Here is a 13,641-nt window from a genome sequence, read left to right as displayed (position 1 = left end):
CCACGTGGCTTACATCATAGCTCCTCAGCTTTTGAAAGCAGCTATTGAAAATAATGTAATGAGCATGGATCTGCTCCAATAAAAACTTCATTTACAAAAATAGATGTTGGGCTAGACTTTGTCTGAAGGAAACAAATTAGCTGTGATGTAAAATGTTGCCTATTAGCGATAGCTATCCTACTAACGAACAAGCAAACAACGCTTATTGACTTTACTGATAATGGTGTGAATATCTGCAATTGGAGTCTACCTACAGACTAAGTGCTCTTCTCCACAGTTTTCTCTTTGTGTGAGAATGTGCCCAATGGACTGTCTTGGGTCTAAGAGGAGACTTGTAGAGAATTTTAAATTTAGAAGAAAGTTTAGGGAGTGTAGTTAATGTGGAATGATGGTGGTCCTGGCGTGTGACCGCTTAGCTACACCGCAGGGGGCGATGTACTCAGCAATGGCCAACTCATCTGAAAGGAGAGAGAGAAGAAAAAGATATCTATAAACTGGAGCCCATATTAAGTCTGTTCACTTTACTTTTGAAGAAAAGTACATCATATCAGGATTGTCAAAACTGCATAAATACACAAGTGTTGAACAGGATAGTTAAAATATCTATATTCTAACACTCATTTGTCATAAACTGCTTTTTCTTGTTACATTATCTTTTTATGTGTATTACATTCTCTATGTCTCTAAACTATTTGAGAGCAGGGGCCAAATATTATCTTTCTTTTTAAATTTCGAAGTTTCTGACTCCATAGATATGGATAAATTTGTTCTGTTCATAGTTTCTACACTATGTATCTCAGAGCAAAGACACAAATAGGTGTACTACTGACTGAATGGACTAAAACTAGGATCTACTGTAACAACAGAATCCATTTCTTATCTCTGGGTTGAGATTCTTTAGTTGCTTCAGTTTCCCTTGACTTACCTGTCTCATAGTAATCATAGACTTTAACGGTCGCTGGCTTGAGGTCTCTTACTGGGATGTCTTGCAGAACCATGAAGGAAAAGCTGAGTGTCTGATTTGTTACCTAAAAGGAAAAGTGGGAGTAATGAACAGGCTAGAAAACCTCCTTCTCTCTTCCTTGAGTAAATTATATTCTTTATGGTTCTCAGATTCTTATGCACTAGTGTGTTTTAGGTGAGCAAACATTTATGGATGACAAGATGGGTTTTACTTTTTTATTTTAAAAATATTTATTCATTTATTTTAGAGAGAGAGAGAGAGAGAGCGTGAGCAGGGGGAGGGGCAGAGGGAGAGAGAGAGTCCCAAGCAGACTCCCCACTGAGCCTGAAGCGCAGTGCAGGGCTGGATCTCACGACCCTGAGATCACGACCATATTGAGCCACCCAGGTGCCCCCAAGATCTGCTTTAAACAAAACTTTGGAAACACTTTACCATGAACAAAATTCCCCTGATTTTCTCCTAAACAACTGAGACAATCCATATTCTCTTGTAGTCTTCTGTATGAGATTAACTCTCTGGGCACATGTGAATGGTTTCTAAGATGCCAGAGACTTGGCTTTGTACCATTTATAATTATTAAACTAGTCTTTTTGTGTGCTTGGATAAATCACTCCCTTTGCTTTATAGTCAGATTTGAAGATATTCATGAGGTCTACATTTTATATTCTCTTATATAGTGATATATTAGAATGTTTACACTATCATTGATCAACCACCATGTGGTATATTTATTCTTTTGCGGGAGGTCTTTAAAATAACAGACACAATAAACCTTTTGTTCTATTTCATAGAAATACTCATTTTCCAATTTTAACATAATAAAAGAGAACAAAGGACTCCATGGATCTAAAAGGAGATTTTTATTCTCTTAGAATAAAGGAACTTTCTGGAAGGGTGCTGTTAATTACCACTTTCCTCATACTACTTATTTTCTAGTGAAGAGATTCACTTAAAAAGATCACTAGTGTGTATAGTGTCAGCCAAAATGTCAGAGCTCTTACCTGTTCCACATAAATGAGGACATGGTTATTGCTTACTTCTGTCCTGCTCACATGGCTGGATCTTTCAAGCTGAGGAAAATTAGAAAATTTAAAAAGTTAGAAAATGAGAGCAGATTGTAGTAAGGGACAAATGTCCAAATGATGTCGGGAGTAGGATTCCTATAAATCATTTTCATGGTTAAATAGCCAGGGTACATTAAAGATATAAAAGATGGGTGAGGGGGAAGAATCAGATTTGGATGCAGGCTTCAACACTGTCATGTCTTGGCTGTGAAAAAATCTTCTGGCTTTCTATGAATAGACAGTAGCCAGGTATTTTCAGATCAGTTTTTCCACCATGCTTCAGTATCCAGGTAACACATTAGACCCTCTGACATCTGCGATGATTCTAGTTCATACCGACTTTATCATTGCCAAATTTTTTAGAGCATATCAGCCAATTTCGTACTTAATCATAGTCTGTCTTTCTAGCATTGTTATAGTAAATAAAGTTTCATGCCTATGTGCTTTAAATCCCTAACTAGACTGTGGATGGCTCAAGGACAGGGACTCTTCTCGTGTTTCTCTAATATCATACAAGTCCCTCAGCTTAGAAACAAATAAGCAATTATTGAATTGAATTTTCTGGGTTTGGGAAAAATATTTCGTGAGGCAGGTTGCTATTGATAAGGCTTTGATATTGGTATGGTCTTAGTTAGAAGATACAGAGCATCCTTTTGTATAAGATCTATTAGGCTTAAAATACACCTACCATTTTTACTGTTGGTTTCAAGGGGATAAAACCAGACACCATCTTCACATCAACAATCACCATATTGGAGACAGAACAGCTCCCTGTGTAACTGTAGTGTCAAAAGAAAAAGGAGTAAGGGCTTTGTACGTGAAAGAAAGCCAGAGTCCCTCCTTTAAGACCTACCATAAATGTGCCTATCATCATGAAGTTTTCTATATAACATTATAACTCCTAGAAATCTCTGTTCCCTGGACAGGTATGACACTGATGTTTGGAACCCTGAATGTACATCAGATCTATGGCTTACTAAAATCATAGATGTTTAGGTCCCAATCCAAAACTATCAAATCAGAGTCTTTGAGAATGGAGCTTGGTAATCTGCATTCATTAACACATTGCCAATTTTTGGACACTCCATTTATACTATACATTTGTTATTTAGTAGGTATTACTTTTCTATTTTTAGTTAACTTGAATGTAGCATGTTTCCAGAGAGGCTCCAAAGTGTTGTGAGATCAGATAGACTCTTATGCTTTATACTTTGAATAAATTGATGTTTACTAATTAGGTTGGTTGTCTGAAACATGATTTGTTTTACAATATCAATATCATTAGTTGTAGATACATAGTATTATATGCTGCTATGTTTTCTTAGGATTCCTATAAGTTGTTTTTTTTTTTCTTTTATGAAAGATTTTATTTATTTATTTATTTTAGAGACGGACCACTCACGAGCAGGGGGCAGGGGTACAGAGGGAGAGAGAATCTGAAGCAGACTCTGTGCTGAGTGCGGAGCCTGACACAAGGCTAGATCTCACAACCGCAAGAGAACGACTTGAACCAAGTGTCGGACGCTCATCTGACTGAGCCACCCAGGTGCCCCAAATTCCTCTAAGTTTTTGATGGGTTATTATAGGGTAATTTCTATATTTTATATTTAATTTATACCTCTATTTAATATTAGCATTTGCTATTTATATATATGATTAGAAAAATAATAAAATAGAATTTAATTATTTTTAAATTATATAAAAATAGAAAAATTATTTAAATAAATAGAATTTAATTATTCAAAAAGGTAAGGAAGACTTAATTCAACCTAAAATAAAAGTCATTGTGGAAAGTAATTTATTCTTCAGCGTTGAGTTGAACAAAAATTAGTGTAAAAGTAGAAATTTATTAGAACATTTGAAGAGTCTACATTTTTTTATTTGAAAGTTTAAGACCAAACTTTGCTTTTAAATACTTTTAAAGGATTACTGAGGGGTGCCTGGATGGCTCAGTCATTAAGCATCAGCCTTCGGCTCAGGTCATGATCCCAGGATCCTGGGATCAAGCCCAGCATCGAGCTCCCTGCTCAGCGGGAAGCCTGCTTCTCCCTCTCTTACTCCCCCTGCTTGTGTTCCCTCTCTTGCTGTCTCCCTCTCTGTCAAAAAATAAATAAAAAAAATCTTAAAAAAATAAAGTGTTACTGAAACGTTAAGACAAAAAAATTGCTAGAGAAAAGAATCACTCTGTAATGATACAAGGCTAACTTCATTAGTAGATACATCAATTTTAAATTATATTCACCTAATAGCATAGGTTCCAAATATATTCTTAATTACTGAAGGTTCCAGGTAGCTTTTAGACTCAGCATTAGGTGATTCGGTCAGAGGTCTTACCTGAAACTCAGTGAGATCTGGAAGTTGGTGTGAACTTTGGGTCCATCACAAGTATGGGGTACAGTCTGTACTTTCAAGGCAAATGAGGAGTCCTCCTTCTCTGGAAGAATATTGTATTTCACGGATGTCTGTGGAACGGCAAGCACACCATCGGTATCTCTCCTTACCTGGGACTCTTCACTTTTCCATCATTCAACTTCTCCCGATTTGCCCTTCATTTGTCGAGGAAAGAGAGATCAGAGCTCCCCTTTCATTTGATAAGGTTAAAATTTCAAGAGTCTCACCTGAAGATACACACATCTGTCTCCTGTCACTGTTACGGAATATTCCCCAGGCAGCTCTGGCAATGAGACCTGATGCAGCAACAGGAGGTTGCTGTCATCCACTTGGAAATTTGTGACAAAGGCCTGTGAATTCTGGATGGTCACCTGGGCAGTTTTCTCAGTCCTGGTGAAGGTGGCTGTTCCATATCTGGATAAAGCCTGGAGAGCCACCACCGTGTCCTGGAAAAGACGAGTGGAGAACCCACCCCCACAGAGTAAGTTTTTGGTAGCAGGGATTTTCCCCCAAAGTCTGTGTTGGTTACCACAAGGGGAGGCTGGCTTTTTCCCCCTGAAGTATACACCTACTCATTGTTTTTCCTTTTTCTCTACCTTCAGGCATCATCAAAGTTATGCTCTTGTTTCTGCAAATGAAATACAAGATTATTGATGCCAGTTAGCCTTGCCATTTATTTTCCCTTATATTGATTTTGTCCTAAGGGATTATTCTCTCTATCCGGAAGTTGCTGCCCGCTCTTTCTTTCTTTCTTTTTTAAAAAAAAATTTATTGTTATGTTAATCACCATACATTACATCATTAGTTGTGGCCTGCGTTTTCTTATCAACAGTCCTCTTGACTGTCTTTAAAAAAATTGGGTTGAGGGGCGCCTGGGTGGCTCAGTCTTAAGCGTCTGCCTTCCGCTCAGGTCGTGATCCCAGGGTCCTGGGATCGAGCCCCGCATCGGGCTCCCTGCTCCACGGGAAGCCTGCTTCTCCCTCTCCCACTCCCTCTGCTTGTGTTCCTGCTTTAGCTGTCTCTCTCTGTCAAATAAATAAAATTAAAATAAAAAAATTGGGTTGAAAATTAGCAAGTTAGGAAAAAGAATGACTGGTGTTAATGTAGATAGAAGAGTGAGACAAATTGGTGATGAGTGGTGATATGAGACAGATGAACTTTCCCAACTCTCTTTTCCTCTTTTATTACAGCTTATTTTCATTCCCTGCACCTAATTTCTCTGAAAAAGAAGTTTTACTATGTCCATCCTAAATATTGAAAGAGGATTGTGGGAGCAAAAACCCAGATTCTCTGGATGTTTAACACAAAAGGAAAATTCCAAGAACTTCAACTTTGAAAAAAAATCAGTTTAAAGGGGAAGTCAGAAGGGAGTTCACAAGGCGGGTAGAAAGGATTGGAGAGCCTGAACAGGACTTCTCAATCATTCTATGAAGATCAACGTGAACTCCACTTGGTCCATTTTCCTTTTAATCGTACAATTTTCCGGCTCACCTTAGAGGATTTCTTGTTGGAAGGATCCTACAGATGTAGTCTGGAGCCTAGAACACTGATTCTTTTTTTTTTTTTTTAGATTTATTTTATTTATTTGAGGTGGGGGAGGGGCATAGGGAGAGGGAGAGAGAATCCCAAGCAGACGTCCAGCTAAGTGTGGAGCCCGATATGGGTCTCGATCTCACGACCCTGAGATCATGACCTGAGCTGAAATCAAGCGTCGGAGGCTCAGGTGACTAGGCCACCCAGGTGCCCCTAGAACACTGATTCTTAACTAAGGGCGATTTTGCCTTGTCTCAACTGGGAGCAAGGTGCTACTGGCATCTAGTGGGGAGAGAACAGGGGTGCTGCTAAATATCTTAAGGATCCAGGACAGCCCCTCACAACAGTGATTATCTGACCCAAAATGTCAAGAGCACTGATACTCAAAAACCCTAGAGTGTGGCCAATGACCAATGTGTATAAGCTTTAGAGAGGAATGATGTTTAGGGTAAGTAGCCAAATCGATAGATGTCAACATAGTGCTTAGGGAAAAGTGTTTTTGGGGAATGTCTTAGATCTCTTTACTTCATATTCCCACTGTCTTCAAATATCCCTCAATAACTCTCCCAAGACGTAATGGTCTCTTCTCTTTTCCTTGTTAACTGATGTGTTTTTCAAACTTTCCCATGTGCCTTGTGAATCTAGAGTCTTGAGAAGACTATTTGGGAAACACAGACCTGAGTGGAGGAGAAGCCCCCCTGGGAATTCTGTTGCTTTGTGATCCACTTCACGATGCGTGAGGCGGAAGTCAGCTCCTCTGAGGTCGGGGCAGGCTGGGCCGTGAGGTAAGCCAGGAGCACATAGGATGTCATTTCCACCTCAGCTGAGGGAGCCGGGGGTTGGTAAAAATGCCCCACTGGTGCCCTGGGTTTCTGATGTCGCTCCCAGTGGACTGAGTTATCTTAACGGGTGAGAAAAAGGAGAGAATCCTAATTATCAGTACATGATATGTGAATACACATTTGTATCATATGGAGCTGAAGATAGTACAGAGAAGTAATGTTCTCTCTGTCGTAAGCCCTGCAAATTCACTAACTCACATTTCCATGCTAAAGTTGGTTCAGTCCTGTGGGGATAAGTTGAAGAATGTTGTTGAAGGAGGAAGTATAGAGCATCTTTATCAGTTTTTCAAATATTATTTTAATTGAGTCAGGGGAAGAGAAAAGTGACAGAGAGAGTTCTCTGGAGAGATACTTCCTGGAAACTGAAGGATAAATTGGAATATAAAACCTACCTATTGATCTCAGAGGACTTTTGTGATAATCTCTGGCAAATAGAGATAAAACACTTTGGAAAAGTTATTTCACTTCCTTTAGTATGGTTTTTGGTTGTGCCTCTTTTCATCCAAGTAGGGAGACAGATATCATCTGAAGTATATATAAATTAAATTAGAGAGAGCATGGGGGGAAGGGCAGAGGGAGAGGGAGAATCTCAAGTGTCGGGAGCCATGAGCAACAAAGGGGTTAATCGGGTAGAGCAAAGGCTCCCTGATCCCTTTGAATCATGGCCACCTGGCTGCCCCCATACAAGAACATGTGGTACTGGCTAGCCCGAGTTGTATTTAGGCTAAGAAACCACAGTGTTATTGATAAGCCCTGAAAAATAGCGCACCAGGCCCTTTGAAGGCATGGGAAGAAACTATGCGCTTGAGGAATCTGGCCTTGAATCAGAAACACGGGACGGAGCCAGGAGAAGGGCAGGGAGGAACCTGTGGAACTTGTTTATGTCTTATTGTTATGTAACCTAAGCCTATATAAAGTGTGTGAGAAAGAATAAAGTCGTTGCTCGCGGCATCCCCGTGGGCAACCCTCCTGTTCCCATACTTTTATGTTTCATTCTCTTACCCTCACCCCTGTTCGACCTTGCACGCGGGCCGTGGCACTCAAGCCGACTCCCTGCTGAGTGGGGTGCCTGACATGGGGTTCGACCCCACAAACCTGAGCTGAAATCAAGAGTCACAAGCTTAACTGACTGAGCCACCCAGACACTCAAGAAGACATTTTTACAAGAGGCGTTCTGATTTCACAATATACGAGCTGGCTAAGGAATTCCAGATGAAGCTTGTTACTTTCATTGGAAATATAACCCTCCTCTTTTCATAGTATCAGTGTAAATGAAAGGGGAAATTTTTTACCATTTTCTCTCACCTTCTTCCACAGCTTCCTCATCAAGAGAGTTCAGTATTTCCCTCTTCTTATCTTGATTTCCCACTAGAGCCAAAGCATAGGCCAACAATGCCTTGGTGTAGCTATGGCTCCCACGTGTCCCCTCCTTTGCAGTGTTCCAAAGAATAGGGCATTGCGAATAACAGGGTGCTGCAAAGACAAAGAGGTAATGATGTCAGATTAGGGTAGGTAGAGGATGGAGCAAACCCTGAGTTGGATATTGTTCGACAGAAGTCATTCGTGGTTGTCAGCCAGCCAGGTAGACAGCCAGATAGCCACGATATTGAAATTGAAAAAAATATTTTAAATCTCTTAGCTTTATAGTTAAGTCTTTTTTTTTTTAAAGATTTATTTATTTTTATTTTGAGAGAGTGAGAATGAGAGAGAGAGAGAGAGTGTACATGAGAGGTGGGAGGGTTAGAGGGAGAAGCAGGCTCCTCGCTGAGCAGGGAGCCCAATGCGGGACTCGATCCTGGACCTGAGCCGAAGGCAGTCGCTTAACCAACTGAGCCACCCAGGCGTCCCTATAGTTAAGTCTTAAAAGAATAAGGCTAGTGAGCCTGTGGTTTTTGGATTAGTATAAGTTCCCTTTAGTGGATTAACCAAAGAGCTTATCTAGCTGAGAAATGTCTCAGCATTGAGCAAAAGGAAAGTTGAGACTTGGCTTGTAATAGGCGGTGTTACAGACATCAGGCCTGTAGGTTCCATGGTAGGAAATGGGATTGAGGTGAACTTTACAGTGACTGGAAGAGGAATCTCCAGAAGAGCAATAGTAATGTAGGCTGAGAGGGTCACTTCATCTTCTACTCCTCCCTGTTGGGGGGAGGGGAGAGAGAGAGAGAGAGAGGGAATTTTTATTAATTCTACTCTCAAATTTTAGTATATTCTCTACTGCCGTTTCATGGGGACCCTTCTCAGGATCTGTCTCTATTAAGCAAAATAACATCTTCATGCAAAGCACCATTTCTTCCGCCTCTATAATTTTCAGGTTTAATATTATATTCCTACCCTGTTGCCCTCTCACACTGCTGGACTTCATCTTTGCAATTTCTCTGTGCCTTTCTTCTCCCCTCACCTTTGGAGGAATGTTAGTATTAGTGTATCATGAGGTTCAGGATAAGTACTCAGAACACCTTACCTTAATGGCATTGTTGAGCAGTGAGCCAGAGCTCCTGAAACAGCCATTGTCCTTCTGCCTTTGGGAGAGCCCCGTGAGGGCTTGGGTGATGTGTGCTTCATCGATAAAAATGTAGGTTTGAGCCTGGGAAAAAGTCTTCAGTACAAAGGCCGTGAGCCTGAAGGGTGAAGAAGAGTGGGGTGCTGTTTTCTGTACAGCACCCTAACACTCTGTTTCACACACATAGACTCCTTTTCCCCCCAGTGCACCCTCATGAGAGTCAGTGAGCTATCACTAAGAGTTTGGAGACTTTTTCTGTGAACCTGGCAGCTTCCATATTCTTTTTGCTTAGCTACAACATGTTGTTAAATGCATTACCAATCGGTCCCTGCTTCCTAAAGCATTTCTGTGTCACTTTAGAGATTCAGGTGTCTCCTAGTGTTCTTGGGTTGTTACGATATTTGCTCTCACATTCTGGGCTTTCTGTATTTATTTCTTTTTCACAGGTTTCTTCTCTTCTCTTCTGCAGCTAATACTCTAATGAACTAACTACTTTGAATGTCTTGCTTCAGTAAATATTTCCCTCCACATCACCCAGCCCCTCCACCACTTTCTGGGTCATTGATTTCCACTTGTTTTCCTGTGTGGTCAGACTTATTCAAGACAGATAGATATATAGAGATAGATGAGCAGATGGACAGACAGGTAGATAGATGGGGTGGGTGGATGGACAGACGGATGGATGAAGAGACAGAAGACAGACAGATGGATAAACAGACACACATACACACACACACACACACACACACACACATGCGTGCGTCATCTAGTTAGAAGGTAGTAAAGTACACTTAGTTTTTCTAGCCCATTTCTAGCATCTCTCAGTGCTGAGAAAAAACTTAAGAGGGAAAATCACTAACTTACAATGGTCCCTTAGGAACATGAGAAAGAAAAGATGCTTGGTGTATTAAATGTAAAAAGATTCAACTTCCAAGTGTTCTCAGTTCTGCCATTTGTTAGTTGTTTATACCAGAGACGTTTATTTATCCACGCTGAATGTCATTTCCTCCTTTGTAAAAAGAAGTGAATAGCTCTCACTTGACAGGATTGTTTTAAGAATTAAATAGGCTACTATATGTACATGCTGTGAACTCATAGTTGAAACTCAGAATAGATTTTCTTTTCTTACCAAGTGTTACCTTGGTTCCTTCCATACTGTTCCCCGAAGGTGCTATAGGAACCATCTTGGTGTTTGTAGTTCAGCTGTCTCTGGTAACCCGGGATGAAAGGTTCGAGTAGTTCAAGCAGTGTTATAAAAAGGCAGGCCACCCATAGGTGCAGGCTGATGCATCCAGAAGCCACAGACATTGTATGGTCTCTTATCTAACATAGTTTTAGGAATATTATGGATATGTCACAACACAACATCCTATTAAATGGTGGGAAAATTGTCATTTTCACAAAAATCACCATCATTAGCTTAATATCTGGTAATATAATTCAGGTTTAATCGGGAAAAGTCTCAGAGTAACAAAGTAAACTTTTCTTTGACTCACCACTGGTAAGATAGCCAAGGGCCTTGGACTTGATCTCTGGAGTCAACTGTTGGGTTTCATTCAGATAGTTCAAGACATAGATGTTAGGAGCAAACAGGAGCATGTTTTGTTCTCCACAGCCATAGGGCATCTGGAGGAGATTCTGTATATTTTGCATAGCAGAACCTAGTATGTCACCTAGGGGATGTGAAAGATTAGATGTCAGAGTAATTTCAGCCCTTAAGTAGACCAACATTATTAAAAACAAATTATTTTCATATTTAGCGTCATAGACACCATCATTTAGGCAAGAGGAAATTTATATTTAGAGAGTGAGATTTCCAGAATTCTAATAGAAATAGATGCTATTAATAAGTTGAGATTTAAAACACAACTATTGGGTCACCTGGGTGGCTCAGTCAGTTGAGCATCTGACTCTTGGTTTCAGCTCAGGTCATGATCTCAGGGTTGTAAGCTGCGCATCAGGCTCCACGCTCAGCGGGGAGTCTGCTTGAAGATTCTCTCCCTCTGCCCCTCCCCCTACTCTCTCTCTCTCTCTCTCTCTCTCTGTCTCAAATAGAGAAATAAATCTTAAAGAAAACCCTATAGATTCAGATGTATGATGGCTGCTCTTTTGTCCCGAGCTTCCCAGGTGCAAGATGACTCACCCAAAACTGAGAAAGAGGCTCTGGCAGATTCTTTGACCACATTTGGTGGGAGCTTCAGGGATAACTGCTCAGATATTTCAGTACCTTTGGAAACAGACAACCCATATCAAAGTATGACATCTCTTATAGCAATACAATGTAGTGGTTGGGAGGGGGGCTTCAGAGCCACACTTACTAGCTCTGTACCTTGGACACATAACTTAACCTCCTCATAGTCTAACTTGCTCATGTGATGATTCAGTGGAAGAATGCATGTAAAACATGTGTGCATTACAATAGCCTCTGCAACATGGGAAGTCTCCATACATGTGAGCAGTTATTATTATGGTTATTATTATATTTAGCGGTATTATTCTGTCTCCTTCAGGAACCCTGGGTCTGAGGAATAAGGACTTTGGCTTATGATGAGATCACCTTTAATTGTCCAGCTCTTCTTGGCACAGAATGACTTCCAGAGTCCTTTCCCCTCTCACTTTACTATGTACTGGGTAGCTGTGCATGGTGGCTCTCTCTAAAAGAAGCCTGGGAACTGGTGGGGCATATAGTTCTTTGATCTGATTGTCTTCATTGTCTGATTTTATTGTTCTCTGATTTTATACTTTAAATTGGTCCTTCTCGAAAGACAAGAACAGTGTCATATACACTACAGATGTAGAACTAATACTAATGTGGCAATGTAACTTAAAAGCTACAGTTGTTTCTTAATGATATGATGGTTGGGTTTTTTTGCCATGAAACATTTTTTCAGTAAGATGAATATAAAGTGCCCCCCATTTCATCATCAACTATTTTAGAGAATATCACTGTCATTCAATCTTATTATGATTTTGCTGTCTTTCTACCTAGATTATGACACTCTAAGCTACTACATCCTTATTGGTTCATGAGCAGCCCCTGGGCTATGGAGGTAAAGGCTAAATGTGAACTGAGCAAGTATTAGTCTTGTCTGCACCCCTAAGCTACGTTTACCCACTCTCTTGGGCTCAGTGTCCTCTTGTGTAAAATGCATATAAAGAAATACTTATTGCTGTGCCAAATTTAAGGGAACATTCTAAAGATAAGGGGAGATAAAATGTAGGGACACGCATTGTAACTTGACATACATATCCCTGTGGGGCATTATTCTCACTATGATTATGAAGATGGACTCTTAACAGAAGTGCAAGTCATAGAGTTGAAAGTCTTTTCTTGTTCAATACCTTCAGGCTCAAGTGGAAAAAAAAATGGAGAAAAGGATAAACGTCCAGGTTTTTGAAGGACAACCGCAGATTCATTGCTTTGAAGGGTAGGGTTTACACTAAACAATCTTAACATCGTACTTATTATCAAATTACTATAAATCCATAAAACTCTGAAGAACCATGGAGACCAGCAGAGGAGAAAATGAGGGGTAATAAGGAAAGAGAATCAAAGGTACAAAGTGTGAGAAATAAATGAATCTTAGAAGAGACGAAGAAGTCAGGAAAAGGGACTAGCTCTGAAATAATTCATGAGAAAAAGTATTTATGATAAGCTAACAAGGTTAGCTAAAAAATTTACTACAATACTTTTAGGACAGGAAATTCCATTAGTCTTATCAGGTGGATTGTGTGGGTACAGTATTGATTATTCTTTGTTAGCTCAAGAATATGGCCATACTGTTTCTCACTATTACTATTGTTAGGGTCTCAGAAAAATACTGAAGTGGTCCAGACCGACTTACCTCCACCAACAGGATTTTGATGACTGTGTCTTTTCTCCCAATCTCCGGGACCTCAGCAACCTCATTTCCACATAGCTCTGGGGACTGCACTGCCTCTGCACCCACTGAGAAGTTCACATTCCCTGAAACAAAGAATGTAGAAAAAAAAATGTGCATCCATCTTGATATCAGTCCAAGCCATCCCTAATAGCTGAAAATGACTTTGTGCTCTGTATCACCTTGAAGGGCTGCACTTTGAACTTACTACTGGCTGGAATAGGAAATAAAGCTGGAAAAAACTCAAGGCTAGCGGACATTGAGTGATCAGTGCCCAAGTACAGTGACTGTGGGGCCCAGGTGCTGTGGGAGTACTGGGAGGAGACCACTGTGGGTAGAAATCAAAAGAAGAAAAAAAAACTAACCTTATGGAATTATATTTGTGTGAAACAAAAAAAGCGAATGTGATGTAAGTAGTGTTCAGATACCCACCACCCCTGTTGATTGGAGAACCTTTTGGGGGCAT

The 13,641-nt window shown here is 40.3% G+C and overlaps 1 protein-coding gene across 1 annotated transcript in view; it reads right to left on the bottom strand.

The window, feature by feature from the left end:
• Positions 1-542: 542 nt before the first annotated feature.
• Positions 543-13,641, bottom strand: part of LOC141370180 (pregnancy zone protein-like) — a 56,639-nt gene continuing 43,540 nt past the window's right edge. The window contains exons 13-23 of the mRNA XM_073878017.1: positions 13,076-13,261; positions 11,438-11,521; positions 10,791-10,967; positions 8,100-8,267; positions 6,630-6,853; positions 4,647-4,865; positions 4,363-4,490; positions 2,717-2,807; positions 1,966-2,034; positions 926-1,028; positions 543-562 (exon numbers count right to left, since the gene is read on the bottom strand). Of these exons, the coding sequence (XP_073734118.1) occupies positions 543-562; positions 926-1,028; positions 1,966-2,034; positions 2,717-2,807; positions 4,363-4,490; positions 4,647-4,865; positions 6,630-6,853; positions 8,100-8,267; positions 10,791-10,967; positions 11,438-11,521; positions 13,076-13,261 (1,469 nt within the window). The remainder of the gene's footprint in view (positions 563-925; positions 1,029-1,965; positions 2,035-2,716; positions 2,808-4,362; positions 4,491-4,646; positions 4,866-6,629; positions 6,854-8,099; positions 8,268-10,790; positions 10,968-11,437; positions 11,522-13,075; positions 13,262-13,641) is intronic.

This window comes from Callorhinus ursinus, unplaced genomic scaffold, assembly GCF_003265705.2.
Source record: "Callorhinus ursinus isolate GAN/ISIS: 27379988/994484 unplaced genomic scaffold, GSC_fseal_2.0 scaffold27, whole genome shotgun sequence".
NCBI lineage: Eukaryota > Metazoa > Chordata > Mammalia > Carnivora > Otariidae > Callorhinus > Callorhinus ursinus.
This window is presented reverse-complemented; position numbering and strand designations above follow the sequence as displayed.